Here is a 23,055-nt window from a genome sequence, read left to right as displayed (position 1 = left end):
TCTCCTTTACCTTCATGTTATCAGTTGCTCTCTTGGGTTTGCCCCATTGAAAACTCTAAAATTTGAAGCATGTGATAATGCAAAGAAAGACTTGGCTTTTAGATTTCAAGAGATTGTGCTATGCACAAACAATTCTCGTCATCTTGATCATGTCTTCAACAAGTAAGTGCTAATTTGTGTTCTAAATTCATACAAGTCTGTTCTTGGTAAATTTATTTATCTTACATGAACATTAAAAACACACTAGGTGCAGATTTTGATTCAATTAGAACAAAAATGAAATCAATTTAGTTGTAGCCACAAGAACAAGATGCAATCGTAAGATGAAAAAAAATGACAGACACATAAATCTGAACAAATAAAATTTGATTTTTAAGGATTAAAAATGTTTTTCACACATGTAATATAGTCCAATTTGATTTTATTACCTAAACTTCACTCTTTTTTTGTTTTACCTAAAACTTTTGTATGCTTGATTTTAGTACTTAATGTTAGTCAAAGTTTGTTAAGTGATGATGTGATACTTCATTAGCTTGTCACATCATCACTTGATCGATGATGTGACACTCTGAGTCATGTCAATAATAGAACCAACACGTCAATGCTCAAATTGCTTGCAAGGTTTTCTTTTTATAGTAAAGGAGGCGGTCATGGCCATGGGACAGGGACCGAGAAGATTAAGGATGGGAGAGGCATGTCTCATGGGGAAAACATCATTTTGTGGATAATGTTATTGATAAACTCATAAATGCACAACAGAGTTTTGAGGAAGGATTAGTGTGGCTATTTCAAATGAGAGGTCCAAATCCCACAATGACAAACAATGTGGAGGACATCAATGGTGGCCTCGAAGAAATTATTTGGGGTTTTTTTTTTTAATATGGAATTGTGATTTGGATCCAAGATGGATTAGTGATTTAGGGTTCTAATTTGTGATTTGGATATGTTGTGTTTGTTTTCTTATTTCTTTTTGCTTGAAAGTTTGGTCTTCGATGGTAGTGGAAGTTCCGATTGATGTTGAAGCTCTAAATCGCAAGAAAAAAATTGATATATTTTAAACGCTTTTAACCAAGCATTTTTTGTTGTTTTTTACCACCAAAAATTTAAAGCCACAAATATTTTAAAATAATTAAAAATAATTATCATCTAATCACGTATCGAAGATTTTAAATGACAAAGACAAAAAAAAATAGAGACAAACATTAAGAGTTAAGACTAGTCAACTTTTTTTAGAGAACTAAAATTAAAAACTTGAAAAATTCAAGAACTAAAACTATATCATTTTGGGGGGAAAAAAGGTAAATCAAAATAAAGTTCAATCCTTGTTTTCAATGGTCAAAGCCCGATGTAACCGCGTAGATGCACTATCTTTCTGACTCAAACACTTTGAGCAAAAATGTCAAGTTGTGCATCTGTTTTCAACTTCTTTTCAAGTTTCAACCAACATTCAAACGACCACATCATCTCTGCCATACTCGCTGTTTTGGTCCAAACTACCCCATTGAAAACTTCACGCGTAGATGCACACATCATTGGCTTTACTATTTTGACTTTCTTCTTTATTTGGTCCAAACTTATCTCATCTGTCACATGGAAACTGACATGTGAGATCTCGTGTAGAGCTTCATTGATCGAGTTCAGTTGGTACCTCCAATACACAAAACGCAGGTAAGAACTTCACTTCTTTAAATTCTTCACAAACTTCTACAACTTCGCAAAGTTTTGTCCACTTTGGTTTTTATTCGATAAGGAGGCTTGAACTTATATCAAGAACATGCTAAACACGTGAATAAACGTTATTGTTATTGATTCACCATACTTGGGTCATTCGCTGTCTTTAACGACATTTTTTATATAGTTATGATATGATGTTGTCTACTTGTGTTCAATGTTCATGCGTTCCCTCCCCTTCTTTTTCTCATTTTATTATTTTTTTCCCTAGAAAAATAAACTGCCTTGTGAATGGGAAAGGATTCTAATGCAACACCGGCGTATTCTCTATAAGCTTTTTTAGTGTCCAAACGCGTTTTTCTTTAAATTTGATACCTCAAATGACCATGAGTCCCTGAAGAGCGCAAGGAGTCAAAGAAATGCTTTCCTCTACCTTTAGATATTGATTGTATTGTTTGCCAAAAGCAGAGTCTGGATTGGCATCCACATACACCTAATAGTTTACGTTTCTTTTACGAAATTATTCACTGTGCAAGTGTGAAACTAAACTGCCTCCAAGATTGGCTTTCTGAATAGTGGTGGCCAAAGGGCCGTTTCACAATAAATTATTTCATAGTCTAGAACACCACGTGTTTATGTTCTCAATCAATTTTCAAATGACACATTGTCCATATTTTTTCAATTTACACCAATTTTCACTTTACATATAATTAAGATTTTTAATTTACCGGACAAGATTTATAAAACTCATTCAAGTAGGACCATGGTGAACCAGAAGTGGTTAACACAATTGATTCGACACTCAAGTAAGTCTCTCAACTAAAGTATGAGGTTAGATCCCTAATTTGGATAGAGTTGCGACCACATACCTGGTTGCACCAAAAGGTGGAACCATGGTGGTCCTAACAATGTAATAATTTTTCTACTTCACTTCGTTTGGAACTTCAAGGAAGGAACACAAGAAAGTTGTGAGCCGACTTAGGTTCCTGCCTTTTCACACAACTTAAAATGTGTTCCTATCTTCAAGTGGCTTTTCCTCTTAAGGAATATAAAACTTTTGGCATCTCATAATTCATTGGGATTGCACGGAAAGGAATTGCTTAACTAATGTTGTTTCCAACATTAAGCATCAGCTTGGTCAAATATATTAAGTGCACTATTGATTTTGGTACAATGTTCTTCCAAAGTAAACGATATAATCATAAGCAACGTAGCCTACATGGCCTAAACACTCCTTTTCTGCAGATCCTAGTTGAGAAGCCCAACTATCATCAGTACCAGAGAAATTGATTCATATCCAATCATATCAAAATGGAGAAAACAATCCATCTTGTATATTTCAAATGCCTTGTTTTCCTTCTCATGAAGCAAGTAATAGTGATGGCAGAACCTAGAGCCAGGACTGTCAATATAACATGTAACAATAAGCTAGAGCACAACACCACCATCTTTGTTCCAAATTTTGTTGCAACCATGGAGAAGATCAGTGAACAGATGCGCAATACCGGTTATGGAACAGCAGTTGTAGGTACAGGAGGACCTGACACCAACTACGGGTTGGCTCAGTGCTATGGTGATCTCTCATTACTTGACTGTGTTTTATGTTATGCCGAGGCACGCACGGTTCTTCCCCAATGCTTCCCTTACAATGGCGGTCGCATATACCTTGATGGTTGCTTCATGAGGGCCGAAAACTATAGCTTCTATGATGAGTACATAGGGCCAGGAGACAAGGCTGTTTGTGGAAACACGACAAGGAAGAGCACAAGTTTTCAAGCAGCAGCAAAGAAGGCTGTTTTGAGCGCTGTTCAAGCTGCAGCAAACAATAAAGGGTATGCTAGGAAGGAGGTTTTTGTGGCAGGAACAACAAATGATGCAGCTTATGTTCTGGCTAATTGTTGGAGGAGCTTGGACACAAGGTCTTGTAGAGCTTGTCTTGAGAATGCATCTTCTTCGATATTGGGGTGCTTGCCCTGGTCAGAAGGGAGAGCATTGAACACTGGATGCTTCATGAGGTACTCAGACACAGATTTTCTTAACAAGGAACAGGAAAATGGAAGTTCAGGAGGTAAATGAATTGCATTTTTATTCTTCACTGTCATTGAGTGTTATGGCTATTTTGTAAGGATCCAGCTTTTAGCATTGTGAAAAATTTAGACCTAATAGTATGAGTTCATTTTGCTGACTTGTGCAGGTAATGTACTGGTGATAGTGGTTGCAGTAGTCAGTTCAGTGATTGTTTTGGTGGTTGGAATAGCTATTGTGGTTTATATCCGCAAACACAGATATATTCAAATGAAACGAAGAGGTAAATGACCATCTTATATATTTTAATGTAAAATGTCAGACACAGAAGTCATATGAGTCCTAGTTACAAAGCAGAATAACTTGGTAATTGTTTATACAATGTATTTATATCATAGTCTACATCTCATATTCCTCTCAGTCATATTTAATAAAATGTGGAACCATCATTGTATTATAGCACAAATTTTTTCGACAAGTTCCTTATCTCAATTGTCATTCTGCTTTCTAGGTTCAAATGATGCAGAAAAGTTAGCCAAGAGCCTTCACCACAATAGCTTGAACTTCAAGTATTCTACACTGGAGAAGGCTACTAATTCCTTTGATGAAGCTAATAAGCTTGGACAAGGAGGATTTGGAACCGTTTATAAAGTAATTTTTGCCTCTACAAACCTACATCCCCACCATATTTTGAATCTCAAAACGACTCTTAACAATTTTATTATTGCAGGGAGTTCTGGCTGATGGAAGAGAGATTGCTATTAAGAGATTATATTTCAACAACCGACATAGAGCAGCAGATTTCTTCAACGAAGTCAACATAATTAGCAGTGTGGAACACAAAAATCTAGTCAGACTCTTAGGATGCAGTTGTTCAGGACCTGAAAGCCTTCTTATATATGAATATCTACCTAACAGAAGTCTAGATCGCTTCATATTTGGTAATAACTCAACTCATGGAATAGACTGTCTCCTTTCAGATTTAAAAATCCCTTCATTTCATGGTTAGTCAAGACATTCCAACTTATTCATATTTTTTCTCAATCTTTGTATGCACATGTTAGATAAAAACAAGGGTAGAGAACTAAACTGGGACAAGAGATATGACATTATCATCGGAACAGCTGAAGGATTGGTTTACCTGCATGAAAACTCCAACATTAGGATAATCCACAGAGATATAAAAGCCAGCAACATCTTATTGGATGCAAAGCTTCGTGCTAAAATTGCTGATTTTGGTTTGGCCAGGTCCTTTCAAGAAGATAAGAGCCACATTAGTACAGCTATCGCTGGAACTTTGTAAGTATTTATTACCAACAATGCATTTTGTTGACAACTAATAACATACCAGCATTGAACAAATTTTAGTACAAACCAAACTCTATTGCAGAAATGTAGTAATTACTATGTATTATATCTTGAAACAGTGGTATACTGATCTTTTGTTTTTGGACCTGCAGGGGTTATATGGCTCCAGAGTACCTAGCACACGGTCAGTTAACAGAAAAAGCTGACGTATATAGTTTTGGAGTGTTACTGCTAGAAATAATTACTGGAAGACTGAACAATAGAAGCAAAGCATCAGAATATTCGGACAGTCTAGTTACAATGGTAAGTTGCACAATATAAGTTAATTTGTTCTAATTGTTTTTCAACTAGTTAAGACAAATTTCATGGTGAATTGACTTGTCCTTTTCTTTCATCAATCAGACATGGAAGCATTTTCAGTCAGGGACTGCGGAACAATTAATCGATCCATGTCTAGTGGTGGATGACAACCATAGAAGCAATTTTAAGAATGAGATTTTGAGAGTGTTGCACATAGGACTTCTATGCACCCAAGAAATCCCTTCCTTAAGACCATCTATGTCAAAGGCACTAAAGATGCTAACAAAGAAGGAGGAGCACTTGGATTTGGAAGCTCCTTCCAATCCACCCTTCATAGATGAAAGTACCATGGAACTCCATGACCAAAATGATGACCCATTTTACCCTCTCAATGCAGAAGATTCATTGGCTACTATGTCTCATAGCTCATTTTATGCCAGGTAACCAAGAGAATACAGAGAAAAACACACACTATAGACTAGGGCTACAAACTGGTTTCACTTGTGCACGTCAAATAACTTGGCCAGGCTTATGCTTATGCCATGGAGGTCACTACCAGTGTATTTGAAATTTTGGATAATTATCATTTTAACTTCATGCCTACACACAAGGACAGCAGTTAAGCCAGATTTCCCATAAGGATAATGGGAAGCAAATGGTGCATAAATTACATCTCCGGATATGATTTGTCACTGAAGAAAAATTGAATGTATTACTAGTTTACTGTAACAAGCTACTATTTATCTGTGCTTTGATCTGTAAAACATGTTTTAATAGTAATGTGGTCAAGGTCAGATTTTTGTATGTATAAAAAAATATCTATTGCAAGAGACGAATCCCTTAATTGAAGATGAGTATATCAAGTAATTAGTCCTCGCTCTAAGAATACGTTGAACTAACTATGTTTTCCAATCTAACCACAAACGCAGGGTGAAAAACAAAAACAAACGCAGGGAATTAACTATGTTTTAGTCCTTAGAATTTAAAAAAAAAAAAATTAGTCCTTAAACTTTTTTGGGTCACCATGGTTGTTGGTATAGAATATCCACTAATTTTGTTAATGACCAATGATAAATTTCCACTAAAAAAATTTTATTGATCACTTTTAGTGGAGTGTTTCCTTCCAACCACATTTTTTATATTTACAAATCTCAAATCTCAATATTTAGTCCCTAAACATTTTTGACTAATTTTAATTCGATAACTTTTTTGTCATTAGGCCCTTACTAAGCACTAAAAGTAAGAGCGTTAAATAAAATAAAATAAAAGTAATAATGGAATAAAGATAAAGAATGGAACTTTATGATTAAAGTCAAGAAACTAAAAAAAATACTAAAAAATTTAGAAAAGAAAAGATAATCAATCATTTTATTTTAATATAAAGGTTAAATTAATTTGTAGGTTCTTAAATTACTTGCCAATTTTTTATTAGGTCATTGAACTATTTTTTTATAATTGGGTTAGTAAAATTTCATTTATTTTTTAATTAAGTCTTTGTCGTTAATTGTTCTTAACCCCATTATTATAGAGACCTAATTAAAAAATAAATAGAAGTTCAAGAACTTAATTTATAAAATTGTTTAGGAACCTAATTAAAAAAGGGTAAATAATTATTTTTGTTCCTAAATATGTAGAGCAATGACAAATTCGTCCCCGAAAGATGAAAATTCAAATTTTAGTCACCGAAAGTAAAAAAAGTACGACAAATCTATTTATCCATTAACTTTTGTTCATTACGGTTAATGAAAGAGTTTATGTGGCACATTCAGGAACAATTTGTCAACGCTCTACACATTCAATGACAAAAATGACTATTTACCCAAAATATAATTTAATCTTCATCTTCTTCCTTTTTTTAATCGTTGCAAGCATTATCTTACCCAAAATATGAGACTCAAACAAAAATGTACAGTCATTAAGTTAATCCTTAAAAAAAATGAGACTCAACTTGATTTTGTCACTACCTAATGTTGTCACAATAGAATTTGCATAGCAATAGACAGATTATATTTATTAATCAATATTATACTTATTATTATATTTGTTATAACTTATGCTTACTTTCCTATTTTTTTAAGTGTTTATTGTGATGTCATGCTTGTAACGATTAAAAAAGGGAGAAGATCTTGATTAAATTATATTTTGGATAAATAGTCATTTATATCCCTAAATGTGTAGAGCGTTGAGAAATTTGTATCTGAATATGTCACGTAAGCTCTTTCATTAACGGTAACTTATAAAAATTAACAGATGGATGAATTTGTCGCATTTTTTTCACTTTCGGGGACTAAAATTTGAATTTTCATCTTTCAGAAATGAATTTGTCAGCATTCTACACATTTAGAGATGAAAATGTCATTTACCCTAAAAAAAATTAAATACTTCAAGAACCTGCTGAATAATTTAAAAGTAAATTGAAAATTATTAATTATACACAAAATATCACTTAATTGAAAAATTTGTGTCTAAAGGAGTAGTGCAATAAGTTTGTCCAAACATCACTAGTAAAGGAAAACTAAAAGCACAATAAGGATATTGATGCTTCCAGAGTTTGAGAATGTTGGTTAAAGAATCTACATAGGTTGAGAATACTAAGTTTAGAATCCACAAACATGAGAATACTAAACTGGGGAGTAGAGAATACTCAATGAACATTTGTAGAGTTGATAATACTAAATTTAGAAGTAGTCTACGTATGCTTGAGAAGAATAATGTAATAGATTGAATAGAATTCGAGAACTACTCAATAGATCCTTGAACTATTTATAATTTTTTAATTAAGTCCCTAAAAATAAATAAAAATTCAGAAACTCAAATAAAAAATAATTTAAAAATCTAAATAAAAATTGTCAAATAATTTAGGAACCTACCTATTATTTTAACCTAACATAAACCCACCTTGCCACTAACCTTGACTGGTAAAGTGAAACGCAATATCCCCAATTGTTGGGCAGATCCAAGTGCCAATCATCCGTTGCATTCTTTGTTGTACATGGAAGATATGGAATCAAAGAGAAGTATAAAAAAATGCTTATGGATATGAAATGAAAACTACTTCTAATTGCGCGGTATATATATATTGTGTGTGGTTTGTTAACATACGTATTTTTATTTATTATTTTAGTATAAATGCATTACCAAATTATATAATTAAAAAAATATTTTAAAATATATTAATGATATAATTTTTTCTAACACATTCATACTAAAAATAATAAATAAATAAATAAATATAGGGATATTTCAAATGAGAAGAAATTTAAAATAAAAAATGAGAAGAATTGATTATAATCGTTAGATTATAATAAAAAAAATTGATGACAGTGATCAAAATCTCAATTTTTAATACATTACTTTTATTCATTACATTGGTTTAAAAAAGATATTTCATATCAATTGTAAAAACTTTTTAAATGAGTTGTTAACCAATTTTAAATGTTAACTTTTGGATTGGTTATTTAAGTAATTCATCCTAAAAGTTAAATTTTTAAATGTACTGTTTAAGTATCACGTCAATCTAAATAATAAATATTTAAATCAATAGAGAAAAGAAACATGATGTATATTAAAAATTGAGTTTTTAGTTTTCGCCATCAATTTTTTTAATTATAATCTAGAGATTAAAATTAATTCTTATCATTTTTTTCATTTTAAATTTCTTCTTATATGAAACATTTCGTCAGAGAAACACTTGAGTGGTACTTGTTGAGGTAAAAATAATAAAAAAAAAGAAAAATTAAAATGATTTGATTGCCTGGAAAAGCATCAATTAATTAAAGCTCTATGGAATATAAAAATTCGAAAAGCATCCTACTCTAAAATTTACTGAGATTTGTTTGGGTGAAACCCGTGCAATGCAATGACAATTGACAAAGAGATTCAATAACAAGAAATTAGTAGTTGGCATTAAGCTATCTAATTAGTTAGATCTTGAATGCTTGATCCTTTTTTCTTTTAGTTAATTTTAAATGTAGAGGATACAAAAATGCGACTAATTCAGATACGTGGATTTATTAATATTAACATATACAAAACAATGACAGATGTGTTTAATAGTAACTAATAAGTCAAGTCACCTTTGGAGGTTTTTATAAGCTTGTTTAACCAACTAAACTTGTTTGATACAAAATAAAAATATTTTAGTAAATTCTAATTTATTTTCATAAACTTCTTCAACTAATTAACTTATTAAAATAAAATACTTTATAAATTATTAGATTTTTTTCATTTTTATGTTCAATAATTTTTTTGAATATCTTTTATAAACAAAAACGTCTCTTTATGTTATTTTACATTTACAAATTAGTTTCATAATTATTTGAGAAAAAAATAATGTATGGTTAATGTAAAATAATTGTTCAGCTTCCTAGTATAAGCTTTGAACTAAACCAAGACAACCTAAAGAATTTTGCAGCTAAAAAGTAAAAAACGATAGATACTTAGGAACCAAAACAACAAAAGCATTCCATTCCCGATGTCATCAGAAGTTATTTATCAAGATTCAAGAATACTAGTGAAGCGAATAAATTACACTATCATTCCCCAATTTTTTTTGCAGGGAAGTAATCAAGTATTTCAATGTCAACCCCTTCTGCTTTCAGAATTTACAGAAGAAAGCACAGGAAATAATAATTAATTAGGATATACATTTGAGAGTGTACGAGCCATGCACATGGACATACCTCATTCATCAGTAAGGAACCGACCGGTCAGACCATCCACCATAGAGAACGGCATGTTCTCAGATGGTTTCCAGTAGCGCTTTCTCTGATTAATAAACCAGTTGTTAATTTGCTTCTGGTCTAATCCAGTTGATTTAGCCAGTGCAATCTTATCACCTTCCTGAAAGATCAACAAGGAACAAGCTTTTGATAATGTAGGCTAAGACTTCAGTTCACTAACTGATGTCAAGAAATATTTTCAAGTAATCCATGAGAAAATAGACCATACATACCACCCACGATATAAAACAATTTTACACTCATCCACTTACAAATCATATATATGATAAGTTTGTTTCTCTTTTACAATAAATTATCTTAAAAATCATAACAATATTATTAGACATTGTAAAATTTTAAACTGATGACACATTCTGATAAAATCAATCCATGTTAGGTGTTAGGTATTACTCCCTCCCGACCAAAATTCTTAATGTTTTAACTTCTTTTTTCTTTGTTTCAAAATTAATGATGTTTTACGAATTCCAAGTCTCATTAATTATTTTCTTCCATATATACCACTATTTAACATGGTCTATATTACACAACTACTATCATTAATTATTTTATTCCATATATACCCCTATTTTACATGGCCTATATTACACAACTACTCTCATATAGACATTAAATAGAGGTATTTTAGACTAAATATGTAATTTATTAGTATTAAAGATTTTTTAAATTGTGGGAATAACCTTAAACATAAGAGTTTTGATCTGAAGGTGGTATATACAATAGGATGTAAAATTGTGGAAGGTTAATGACACCTTCTCTAACATTCTCTAACATTTTTCTAACACTCTAACATTCTCTCCATAGTTGGATGGAATTTATTAGAAATTATCAATTTTAATAAATTTTACTTTTCATTTAATAACTTTATCTCTTAATTTAGAAGTAAAATTCATTAAAATTGATGATTTTCAATTAATTTCTGTCGATCATAGAAAAAGTGACAGAAAAAGAATAATAAAGAAACTGTAATTAGTATTTCTCTAAAAAAAATTACAAACTTCTAGCCAAATCTAGCATATTATACTCCAAATATAGATACCATGAAAATGAAGCTTGAATGACATATTTACCGTAGGGTAAGGCCATTTGTAGTGAATATTCCACCACTGAAGTAGTGTTTGCCTAGCGTCTTTCGGCAGCTTACCCCTCTTTTTCTTCTTTGAAAATTCCAATTTCAAAGATCCAACGTGACTTCCAAACCTACGTAAAAGCCTATCCTTCAGCTCTCGATCTTCACTCCGTAATTGGCCATCTTGGGGATCACCATCTCCAGCACTAAAACCTTCTTCTGAAGACACACCCCCATCATCTAGCCAAAATAGAACCAAAACCAAAGTTATTAAGTAACACGGTATGAGTGGAGGTATTATCTCATCTTTGAAAAATAAATAGTTTTAGACTTTTAGCATTTTAAAAGTTATATCTTAAGAATCATGTTGTTTAATCAAATGATATGCAAAAATTACAGCATAAAAATGAGAAACATTATTAGTCATATGCCGAGTGGAATGTTGTCACAAACACAACTGATAGCAGGCATTTTAAAAATGAGTTTAATGATCATACATGATAATGTAAAGTGATTTTTTATTGTCATTTAATTATAAATTATTATTTATATGATTTTTAAAAAATTATTATTAAATTCAATAAACTTATCATATATGATAAATTATATTTAAATGATAGTATAAAATTATTTTACACTATGAGGACATAAGCTATTTTCTCTTTAGAAATTTAATAGTTACTATATCAATAACATGGTCGTGCAAGGCAAAATGCAAGGATTTCAATTCATCGTTTTATGTATGGAATATCCAACCACAAGAGTGCTTAAGCCTAATTGCTATGGGGTGGGGCAAAATGATGTCATTGGGTTTCTTTTACAAACTTATTCTCAAAAAGGGTTCCTTTTTAAACATATTCTTCAAGGGGTCTGTTTTGTAAAAAAAATCATGTGATATCACCATTTCCATCAGCGTAACTTCGCTGTTCATGTCAGCAAAAAAAATCAAGTGTGTTTCGTTATCATCACAGGCGAAACACACTGCTTGCAACAACACTATTCATGCAGAAAAAGCATTCACGTGCCATGTGGGTTTTGCCAATGATAGTGGCGAAACACACTGAGCATGTCACATAGGTTCCGCCAGCAGTATTGACAAAAACCTATGGGTTTGTCACTGTACTTTTCAAAGGTTGCAAGCTCCGATGATTGAAGTGTCTTTTATTCTTACTTATATTTTGTGAAAAAAATTAAAGATAACTACTATTTAAAGTGTCTTTTATTTTGTGTAAGACAAAATTTTAATTGTTCATTTCATAAAATAATTGTGCGAAGGCTGAATAATATACCGTGACAAAATATAAGCAAGAATATATTATTATATTATTTAAGAACTTATGATTAAACATTTGATTATTTATTTAAACACACTCATAATTAAGGTGGAAAACAATTAATAGAACTAGTAGATTTTTTAATAAAGATAATTTTGAAGAATTTAATCTTTTTTTATAAATTTAAGATTATATTAAGGTGGAAATCAATCAATATATTCTTAAATTTATAAAAAAGGTTAAATTTTTCCAAATTATCTTTATTAAAAAATCTACTAGTTCTATTAATTGTTTTCCACCTTAATTATGAGTGTGTTTAAATAAATAATCAAATGTTTAATCATAAGTTCTTAAATAATATAATAATATATTCTTCCTTATATTTTATCACGGTATATTATTTTGCATTTACGCAATTATTTTATAAAATGAACAATTAAAATTTTGTCTTACACAAAATAAAAAGCACTTTAAATAGTAAAGTTATCTTTAGTTTCTTTCACAAAATATAAGCAAGAATAAAAAACACTTCAACCACTGGAACCTACAACCTCTGAAAAGCACACTGACGAACTCATAGGTTTTTGGCAATACTGCTGACAGAACCTATGTGACATGCACAGTGTGTTTCGCCACTACCATTGACAAAACCCACATGGCACATCAATGTTTTTTCTGTCTGAACAGTGTTGTTGCAAGCAATGTGTTTCGCCAGTGATGATTATGAAACACACTTGATTTTTTTTGCTGACATAAATAGTGGAGTTACGTTGATAGAAATGATGATATTGCATGATTTTTTTTTTACAAAACAGACCCTTTAAAGAATATGTTTAAAAAGAGACCCTTTTGAGAATAAGTTTGTAAAAGGAACTTATGACAGTAATTTTGCCACGGGGTGGAAATGTTTTCAGTTCCGCGGATGGATTATTGGGTTGGGTAATTGTAATTGGTTCGTATTATGCAGGGAACTTAACTATCTTATCATGTATAGGGTGTACACATAGGAGTCCAACTTGATAGTGCTTCTGTTGGGACAATACTGTTCGTGTAATGCTGGTGGCATTTGGAACTACGTTACTTGTAACAAATGCTCACTTTATTAATCCAAGTTTTTTGATGTGAAAAAAAAAATATTAATAACATTTTAAGTCATTTTAAAATGGAAGCACTACCCATACCCTCAACAATTACTCTTTTTAAATAAGCATTTTACCACTACTAAATATCGATCGCTATCCATTTTTTCCGCTTATTTGTTTATTAAAAATTAAATTAATTTTCTCTATACCTATTTCTTTTTACACTAACATTAGCACATTATTTTTTAGATTTTTATCCTTTTTTTAACCATATCTTTAATAATGAGGGAAATGAAATTTATCTGAATATAAAAATTCCTCTTTGACAAGAGAAATGAAAGGAAGAAAAAATGATTTTAAATAGTTTTTAAACTTACCCTTCATTTTCTTTCTAATGTACATTTTAAATCAACTTCTTTTCTTTGATTTTTTTTTCCTATACAAACAAGGATTGCGTGTGAAAATAATAATAATAATAATCGCTTTTATAGAAATCATACATCTTTCATTTGGTGACTGGTGACACATCTTTTATGGTCGGATAATATAAGGTGAAAGAAAATAAGAAAAAAAAAACACTTATGATATATTTTTTATTAAACTAAAGAGAAAAAAAGATAAACTTTCAAATAAAAATTCAAAACATTATTTTTTAAACATTTTCTTTTTCTTTTTCTTTTTCCTCGATTTCTTTCCTCTCAGAAATCCAGGGATGGCGAAGATTGCTTACAGGGCCAGCAGGCCACGGGCAGGAAGAAGTTTACTGATAGCCAGTCAATCCGACAAGGATTTGACCACCACATAGGAGAACAGTGTACACACTTGACCTTACCTTACCTGACCTGACCTGACCTAGGTTGGAAAGAAAGAAAAAGAAATAAACTAAAATGAAAAAGAAAATCAGTGGTCAGAGGCAAGTTCCATCATTGTCGGTCATCAGTGCAAACGAGGGTGACTAAAAAATTTACTTACAAGGAAGCAAGCAAACAAAACAATCTTTCGTAAACAGGCAAGAAAAGAAGAGAAATCAAAGTTAGGTCAATTCTAGTTTGGATCAGCACGAGAGATGGTTCAATTTGCACCATAATTTGTAGCCATGAGATTAATCTCTTCCTCGGGCTCATATGGTACATTCTCTACACCAGATTTGAGTCATTCCAACCATTCTCACCGTCGACCACCATGTGCCGCTGCCGAAGGCGAATCCTGGCGGCGGCATTTCATTTTTCCTTTTTATTCTTTTTCACATTCACATTGTCGCACACCCACTAAATCACAACGAGTTCGTAGCGCATCTATCGAACTCCGACGAATCCGAAACGCCCCCACCTAACTCGGACAATCTCGTCAAGCACCCACCAAACCACGATGAGTTCAGAGCGCATCCACACGAGTCCGTCGCGCACCCACCCGTCTCCGGCGACCCCGTCGCGCACCCACCCACCTTCGACGACCGCGTCGCACACCCACCAAACGGTTTCAAAAACATGAAAACGACGTTTTCAATTTCTTCTTCCTTTTTCTTCTTATTTCCACTTGGGTTTTTGCTGTTGGGATATGCTCACATGTGGGAAAACCAGATCTAGTTTTCTTGCAGGAAAGTCGAAGGGCCGACAACTGTTTTTCTACATGCGACTCCCGGCAACAGATTTGGATTTTGTCGGATTCGGGGTATTGGGATTCTTGCAGTGGGGATCGATCGGTGGGTTTGGGCTTGAAAAAGGAAGCACTGGAAGCACAATTGCCAACGACGACAACGACAGATCGAGGTGGAAGGTTCTTAGGTTCCTTAGTGACAAGGGGTGGTGACTTCACCTCCAAACTTGGTGCATTAGAATTTGTGGTCTAATTTTTTTGCTTGGAACAGGAATTGCATCTTTGATCTTGGGATGGAAATGGTGGTGCATGGTGGGCGACGGTGGCTGGAATGGTATGTTTGGAACAAGAGAAATAACAAAATAGAGAAAAGAAAAACCCAAACACCGTCACTGGAAAATGCCTCCGACAGTGAGGCATGGTGACTGGAATCCTCAAATCTGATGCAGAGAGTGTATCATAACAACATGAGTAAGAGATTAATCTCATGCCTCAAATTGGATCACCTATCATGTTTGTCTACCCTAGTAATGGCCTAAAAGTTAAAATGAGATAAGACTCATTTTTATATTTTATTTTTTTTCAATTTACTTTTTCTTCGTTTCTTCACTGAGGAGTTGTTTTGATTTTTATTTTTATTTTCACTAAAATAGAAAATAATGATAAAAATATGTATGATTAAATTTTTGTTTTCATTCTTAATAAAAATATTTTTTCAAACGGACTAAAAATTAGAAACAATAAAATTTTGTTTTTAATGTTTTTAGTTGAAATTAAAAATCTTATTTTGAATAAAATAAAAACGCGATGACATAAAATATAATTATAAGTAAATTTAAAAATATATTTTAAAAAAAAAAAATATTTTCAATATTTTTATTTTTTAAAAACAGAAAACAAGACATCAAACCAAATATTTTTTAGAATTCTAATTTTTTAAAAATAAAAATAATTTTTAGAAAATAAAAACTAAAAATAAAAATACAAATCAAATATATCACAACAATCCATCATTTGTACTGAAAGAGAGTGAAAAAAATAGTAAGAAGAAACTCATACTTTTACATTTTATTTTAATTAAAAACTTTTTATCTCAATTTCCTTTAATTTCATTTCCCTCCACCGAAATTAAAATCATATAATTGATCCTTAACTCTAGTGCAGACAAACTAAGAGTTTAACTACGGTATAACTACACAAACAAAACAGCACGAGTACGTGCCTAGAGTAATAGGTATCAGCTACTACATGAGGGCCCAAACATCCCTCTTTTTTTTTTCTCTTTTGACTTCTTAAATCACCAGACATAATTAGACAAGTTTTTTCATTATTTCATCCGCAATTATATTTATATATTTTATGTTCCTTTTATAGTAAACTGTTGTGTACGAAAATTAGGAGTGAATTAAGTACTGTGCAAAAAATCTATATCGCTCTGTTTACAGAATTTAATAGGGCTAATATATACCACACAAATAAGAACATAATACAAGTTCTGAACTCAAGATTTAAGAAACTGATATCAATATGCCTTAGGAATTCTTATATCAATGCCTTAAGAATTCTCGCCCAAATCGTGATAACTCTAATTTTTTTAATGCACTAATTACAGATGGACCACCAATAGAGTCTTCACAAGTGAGAAAAATTGAATATTTGTAAAATAGATAAATATATTTAGACATCTAAAATATGATTCTATATCTAATAGGTGATGTGAGAGATAAAAAAAAGTGAGATATTGACAACGAGTTTAAAATTTAAAATATCTAAAATCATTGTTATTCTAAAATATGAATCCAATTTTTGCCAAAAGGATCAACCTATACTGCCTTATATTGTTCAATATTACATAGTTTGAGCTAATGAAAAAACAGATCCAGGAAATCAATTACTGCAGCTATTTTTGGCAAATGTTAACCATGATCTTAAAATATTGATTAAGAAATTAAAAAGAAATTTTTTATTAGAATATTTAAAATTACACTGCTCATAACATTTTTCTGGATTATCATCTGATTTTCACACTAAATATTTTTTTCACTAAATATTCTTTTTTCTTAATGTCTTAAAAACAAATTAATAAGACTTTCCTTTTCTTTTTAGGACATAAACTTCATGAAAAGGAGTGAAGGCAATAGGATTGTTTTCCTTACAAGGAGGGACCCGTTTCCCAAAAAGAAGTGGCATTTGGAGATGGACAAGTATGTGATGTGTCGTGCAGGAAGGTAAATGAGAAAGTGAAAGAGACCCACAAGGAGGCAGAAGAGAACAAAATATCCAATCCAAGGGCAATTGGCAGACGTTATGCTACGCAGAATCGCGCAGTGCTTAGCAGGGAGGGCATAGCATAGTGCGTGGGGAAGATCTAAAATGGCATGGCATTGAACGTTCTATCAACACAAAAAGCTGCTTTTCCCCTCAGCGACAATTGCGGGAGTGCATGTGAAAGTTTTTCGCTCTTAAATCACCCGCTCCACACGGGACTTTCCATTTTCTCTATACCTAATTCACCACATATATTATTATTATTATTATTATTATTATTATTATTATTATTATTATTATTATTATTATTATTACTTAAACTTGAAACACCTCCTCCCATAGCCCATAGGTCGTCGCTTTTGCAGTTTTTCCAAAACCCAAGAAGCTTTGGAAAAGAACCATGACCATCAAATATTTGGAGCATGGATATGAATATACTTGCATAGTTGCATGTCATTTCTTCACACTAACATATTACTTTTATTAAACTACTGGTGAACTATTAGTTTTATTTTGATATAAATTAGAAACGGTGTATAAAAATCATCTTTTTTCTTTATAGTCTTCAATCTTCAACAAAAAAATTTACTCTTAGGAGGAAAAAAAAAAACATTAAAACATCACCCGGAGGCCAGAAGAACATGTAGAACACGAACGATAATTAACAGGATGTTTTTCCGTCCTGTGTCAATCCCGGGGTTTTATATATTCTCGAACATCAGTCACCCAAAAACATGCATGCAAATATAAGAGAATAATAACTGCACAACATTGGATCACACTAATCCGTATGATGTAATTATTCCTACGCAATTAACCAGCATACTAAAACAAGTAAATATCGACAATTTGCCATTTGGTAGCAAGATAAATAAAATGACAAAACACGGGTATATAACTAATACATTTGAAAGTGGTTATATATTTCTTATAATTAGGACAAAAAATATTACCATTTGTTTCTTATAATTAAAATAAGAAGTAGGATTTAGGAAAGACGATAATAACTAGGCAATGATTCTCTAATTATACCTCACATCCCATGCATCCTCCATTTCATACCCCAAATAAACCATGGATTAGAATCTTATCCCAAAAGGAGACCAACATTGAAACACATCAAAAACCAAAGTTAACAAGTGGGCAAGTTCCTCAGATGCCTAATGAAGATTAAAACCACAGTTTTAAGTATTAATGAAGATCTACATGACATATTTAGTAGATGCGAGGATTCTAATTGTAACAATATTCAAAATAAGAAGCAATTCAATCATTTAGGGGGATCACATCAAAATCAAAAGCTGGTCTCACATTAGATGTTCAAGTAGTTTGTGAAGACTAACAAATGATACAAGTTGAAATTCATAACATAAAATGCCAACAATGACAATATAAGAAAACTATAATTAAAAAGAAAAAAAAAACGAGAGTTTCAAGACAAATAAATTTAGTTTAACCCGAACGAATTAAATGCCCTATCAACTATCAAGTATCAAGTATCAAACGCTATGAATAAAACATAAATTTGCCACACTAAAGCTAACTTAAACTCAAGCTAGCACCGGAAATTTGCTTCTATAAATACAAGATCTAATTTGATGCCAGCAAAGATTGCAGTACAAGGGAAAATAAAAAATCGAAAAGAACAAAGGAGAAAGAAACCAATGAATTTCAGGTCCCGTCAATTTCGCTTTTCAGACACGTTCAAGAAAGATAGGTTTGCAGAAAGAATGATTAAGGAGAATATCCATCAAAGCATGCAATACAAATTCATTTAAAAGCTAAAAATCACCACTTAAAAGGTAATCTGTACTTCCAAACATAAACCTATAAATTATGTTAGTTGCCAACCATAACCCACCTGACCATGCTTTACATTTGCAACGTTTTTGTTTCAAATAAAATATTATTAATCACCACCACAACCCACAGTATGCCAGCCTCAACGCAGTGAGCAATTTGGTTCTAGCATAAATGAAATATGGGAAGGGAAAAAATCCTAAGCAAAGTGGTTAATTCCCACAGAAATCAGTGTACACAATATCTACTTCTGTCTGATAATATTTATATAAGAGAAAGAAACGATGGAAAAGCCATCAATTTCCAACAAGATAGAGTAGTTTTCTTAGGCAATGCATTCAATCGTTATTTAACATAATTTGAAACTTTACGAATTTAATGACTTGAAAATAAGAAGGCCAAACAGAATAAACCTAACCACAATTATGCTGGTTTCATTTACAAAATTATCATACCACAGATGCTATCTATTTTATGAAATTGCAAAAATCCAACATAACTTTAGCTCCAGACAGACAATATCAATAGATAATTCCAAGAGGGCTTCTTTATATCTCAAACAACCTGCATCACCCACGCTCAGCTGGAACTCGATACTCTTTAAAGCATGAAAGCAAACATGCTAATATGATCCTCAAATCCATAACGGACAGATTTAAAGGTTAAAATATTGTTTAAAAAAAGACACTTAAAAGCCACAGATTTCGTGTCTGCAGCAAAGATATAAAGAAGAAAATTTTCCATCGATATTTCACTCACATAAAAAGAGATAATGAAGAGATACTAAGATACCACCACAGATGGAGTGTGTTACCGAAGCATTAACTCTGTTGAATCACGTGAGCTGTTTGTACTAGTGTACTACTATCATCTAAAGAATGAGAGACACGTGAATTTCAGACATAACAAGTAGGATTTAAAAGACCCAAAAGTCATCTCTAAAGCTAGTTGCACAGTGTCGTCATCACGTTTAAAATACCAACCAACAAACAACTAACAAGAAGTTGCACAGATTGTCTTGATGAAATGCACTAGTTTGTTTGAGAAAAGTCAACTTCCAACAGTTGATATAACGGTAGGAGTTAGTAATAAGGGAAGCAAAAGATAACAACGTCATTATCACAACGAGAAAAATGTTCCCAAAAATGGAAAGGGTCAAATATAAATCACGCGTCATTATCATCACTCATACCTAAAAACCCAAGTATTTTGAGAGGCAAGAATCATTGCTAAACTTGTTCGCCGAAGACTTTTAAACAGACTCATCGACGGAAGACTAAAAATGCAAAGTTGTGAGAACGATAAAAGGCCCCTTTAAGACGACTGGGTGTTTGCAAAACATCACCTATCTATTCTTTGGTCAGTGTCAAGTATCTAAAAAACTAGAAATTCAAAGCCAGACGCAAAGACCCATGTTCTTCAAACTAGAAATTCAATGCCAGGACAAATGCATAAAGAGTGTGAAGAGAACAAGAACAAGTCCAAGCAAGACAAGTCCAAAGATCATAGCAATTAATTCAAAGACCCATATAAAGATGAAACTGAGAAGTGAGGGGAACAGAAGGTGAAGGGTAAAAGAAAAACACAAGACCTATAGATCTAAACACATGGCAGTCCATGAATGAGCAAAACAATTCAAACTTTCTAAAGCGCGGTCACAGTCTCACATTAAAAGCACCCACAAACAAGGGGTTTTTAAAGTTACACCATATTAACTGCAGAAAACAGTGTAGCAGTTATGCATAAACCAATGGAAAAAGAGTGAGAAGCCCATCCAATAGGCTTATTAGGGTTTTCTACTCTCTTTTTTCTTATCTAACTTCAAAAGCTGCAAATCATGTATTATTTGCAAGCATATATTACTGATTATTTTGGAGTAGTACTATTCATGTTCTCAACAAATCAACGATTACTGGGTCTAGCAAACCTCTTTTAGTTATGTTTCTACTCAGATTAATAATGCTAAAGCACAAAAATCGTGAGGTGAGAGAGACTAGTAACACAGCGAGAGCAGATATCAACAAACACCGAGTAAAGAACCAGAAAGAGAAAATAAAGAAAACAAATGAGTGGAATTAAAGTAAAACAGAAAATGACTAGTGACTACTACTAACCGTAAAGAGTTGGAAGAGAAGAACGGCTGCAGAGATCGGTAAGCTGAGTTTCGATCTTGTTGAGGAAGGTGGTGGCTTCGTCAAAAGGCCGCGTCAGATCAGATTTGTATTTCACCAGCATGTCACAGTAGGTTTCCTGAAACATAATACAAAACAAAAATCACACACACAAAGTAAATAAATCAGTGAGAAAAGTCTCGCATTATTACTTGGCTTGGGTTAATGTATGTGAATGTGAAAATATGTATATATAAAACGTGCGTGCGTGCGTGTGTGTGTGCGTGCAGGTATGAAAGAGAAGAAGGAGAAAGGGAAGGAAGAGGAGGGGACCATGAACTCGTCGAGTTCGGGATCGGCTCCAACGCACGTGGAAACAACAACGTCCCTCTGGCGAACGTCGTTTTCTCGTCGGATTTCCTCTAACAAACACGTGAGTTCTGGAGGCGCTCCAACCTGAAGAGAAAACAGTTTGATTTGTTATAACCGCATTTTGTTAAAGACAGTTATCAACAATTGCATCCTAGTAAAAAAAAAGATAGTAGTTGTTCTCGGCGTGGAAAAACAGTTAAAAGTGATATGAGGAGTGAATAATTACCTTCTGACATTCGATGTAGGCTTGGAGGAGACGAGGGTAGTGAGGGTGAGAGGCGATTTTGGCTTTGATGAGAGAAGAGGCGTCGTGGTGGCGCTGAATTTCTGGTGCGACGGAGACGTTAGGGTAGGGTTCGGTTTCGTTGCCGGCGGTGACGGCGATGGCGGCGGAGAGAAACTCGTCGGATCCGAACATTGGAGTCCGGGCGGCGGAGGACATTAGGAAGCTGTGGTACTCCGCCGGAAATATGTTCTCCGGCGTCATCAGCGCCCTGTCCGTGTACTCCGCCGTGGATGACACGCCGTATATTTCGTCTTCCATAACGTTGCGTCGTTTAGCTTCTTCGCCTTTTCTGCGTCTTTGTGGTGTGGCTGAGGCGGTGTTCTAGAAGAATAATTTGCAAAGCGAACAACAACAACAGCAATAACACATCACAATATTATTATACTAGTGTTAACACGATTCACAAATGATGAGTGCCTTTTACTTTTATGATTTTTACGATTATGATTCACGCTAACTAGTTTTTTATTATGCGAAGCTGGGAAGATAGGGAATTATTTTTGACAAATAAAAAAAAAAGTGAAATCGCCACACTTACGTTCACTACTGCTGGTACTAATATCGATGAAGATGAAGATTTTTATCTGATGTTTATAATAAATTAATCTTTCTGGAATAAAATAATAATAAAATAAAAATAAATATGGGTGGAACTAGAGTTTAGGATTTGGGGCGAGTAACGGAAAAGAGAGAAAGTGTAATGGGGAGAGTGATTTTTTCGTGAGGATGCAAGCAACTGCAGCGACAACCAGGAGAAGCAGCGACACACCGCCAGTGATGTAAACAAAACGGGAAATTATATCAAGAGAAGAAAAAAAAAAATAGTAATAAAAGAGACTGAAGTTCAGCTGATTTTCTTTGCCTTTATTATTTTTTAATTAAACTAATGCAACTTGAAACGGCACGTAACACCTCAAATTCCTTTTTTTTTTTTATAAAAATATTTAGAAGAACGACACGTGCTCCCATCCAAAGAAGGTAAATCTTTCCTATTCAAGAAGAACACTTATAAAAATATTTACCTTAACTTATTTCAAAGAGACGAGTGGAATTCGAACTTGCCACTTATAAATGTAAAATTATGTCTTGTTCCACTTAAATTTCTCTCTGCACCTGATGATTGTCCTTCTGCTTAATTATAAGTTATTCTTTAA

At 32.7% G+C, this 23,055-nt stretch overlaps 3 protein-coding genes across 6 annotated transcripts; 2 read left to right on the top strand and 1 right to left on the bottom strand.

Moving 5' to 3' along the window:
• The first annotated feature begins 1,449 nt into the window (after positions 1 to 1,449).
• On the top strand, positions 1,450 to 6,167 carry CRK55 (cysteine-rich receptor-like protein kinase). 3 transcript variants are annotated; one of them, XM_006602326.4, is made up of 8 exons: positions 1,450 to 1,668; positions 2,917 to 3,739; positions 3,866 to 3,979; positions 4,208 to 4,347; positions 4,427 to 4,637; positions 4,761 to 4,995; positions 5,157 to 5,307; positions 5,407 to 6,167. In XM_006602326.4, exons 2-8 carry the CDS (start codon positions 2,983 to 2,985, stop codon positions 5,746 to 5,748), a joined length of 1,950 nt encoding a protein of 649 aa, XP_006602389.1. In that variant the 5' UTR covers positions 1,450 to 1,668; positions 2,917 to 2,982; the 3' UTR covers positions 5,749 to 6,167. The 3 variants fall into 3 exon arrangements, with proteins under 3 accessions (XP_006602389.1, XP_040868284.1, XP_003551216.2); XM_041012350.1 differs by lacking the exon at positions 1,450 to 1,668 and adding an exon at positions 1,689 to 2,839; XM_003551168.5 differs by lacking the exon at positions 1,450 to 1,668 and having other exon boundaries at positions 1,690 to 3,739.
• A 3,576-nt stretch (positions 6,168 to 9,743) lies between these two features.
• Positions 9,744 to 22,695, bottom strand: LOC100786454 (homeobox protein knotted-1-like 6). Of its 2 annotated transcripts, XM_003551984.5 has the most exons (6): positions 22,440 to 22,695; positions 21,842 to 22,222; positions 21,577 to 21,699; positions 21,247 to 21,382; positions 11,114 to 11,352; positions 9,744 to 10,146 (listed from the first exon to the last, which is right to left on the bottom strand). In XM_003551984.5, exons 2-6 carry the CDS (start codon positions 22,157 to 22,159, stop codon positions 9,988 to 9,990), a joined length of 975 nt encoding a protein of 324 aa, XP_003552032.1. In that variant the 5' UTR covers positions 22,160 to 22,222; positions 22,440 to 22,695; the 3' UTR covers positions 9,744 to 9,987. The 2 variants fall into 2 exon arrangements, with proteins under 2 accessions (XP_003552032.1, XP_014625782.1); XM_014770296.2 differs by having other exon boundaries at positions 21,842 to 22,695.
• Positions 14,363 to 15,716, top strand: LOC102663265 (uncharacterized). Its single transcript, XM_006602325.4, has 2 exons — positions 14,363 to 15,237; positions 15,336 to 15,716. The coding sequence occupies exons 1-2, from the start codon at positions 15,026 to 15,028 to the stop codon at positions 15,487 to 15,489; spliced, it is 366 nt and encodes a 121-aa protein (XP_006602388.1). The 5' UTR covers positions 14,363 to 15,025; the 3' UTR covers positions 15,490 to 15,716.
• Positions 22,696 to 23,055: the final 360 nt, after the last annotated feature.

This window comes from Glycine max, chromosome 18 (genome assembly GCF_000004515.6).
Source record: "Glycine max cultivar Williams 82 chromosome 18, Glycine_max_v4.0, whole genome shotgun sequence".
Taxonomy (NCBI): Eukaryota; Viridiplantae; Streptophyta; class Magnoliopsida; order Fabales; family Fabaceae; genus Glycine; species Glycine max.
Note: the sequence above shows the minus strand (reverse complement) of the source record. Positions and strands in the feature narration are given on the sequence as shown.

What these genes read in the sequence shown, in the direction of transcription:
- LOC102663265 (XM_006602325.4), top strand. Translation starts at nt 15,026, where the DNA reads ATGCTCACATGTGGGAAAACCAGATCTAGTTTTCTTGCAGGAAAGTCG. An exon ending in GACGACAACGACAGATCGAG is followed by an intron (nt 15,238 to 15,335) that starts GTGGAAGGTTCT and finishes TGCTTGGAACAG; the next exon opens with GAATTGCATCTTTGATCTTG.
- LOC100786454 (XM_014770296.2), bottom strand. Translation starts at nt 22,159, where the DNA reads ATGGAAGACGAAATATACGGCGTGTCATCCACGGCGGAGTACACGGAC. An exon ending in CCTACATCGAATGTCAGAAG is followed by an intron (nt 21,700 to 21,841) that starts GTAATTATTCAC and finishes TTTTCTCTTCAG; the next exon opens with GTTGGAGCGCCTCCAGAACT. An exon ending in CCGAACTCGACGAGTTCATG is followed by an intron (nt 21,383 to 21,576) that starts GTCCCCTCCTCT and finishes ATTATGTTTCAG; the next exon opens with GAAACCTACTGTGACATGCT.
- CRK55 (XM_006602326.4), top strand. Translation starts at nt 2,983, where the DNA reads ATGGAGAAAACAATCCATCTTGTATATTTCAAATGCCTTGTTTTCCTT. An exon ending in TCTAGATCGCTTCATATTTG is followed by an intron (nt 4,638 to 4,760) that starts GTAATAACTCAA and finishes TGCACATGTTAG; the next exon opens with ATAAAAACAAGGGTAGAGAA. An exon ending in ACAGCTATCGCTGGAACTTT is followed by an intron (nt 4,996 to 5,156) that starts GTAAGTATTTAT and finishes TTGGACCTGCAG; the next exon opens with GGGTTATATGGCTCCAGAGT.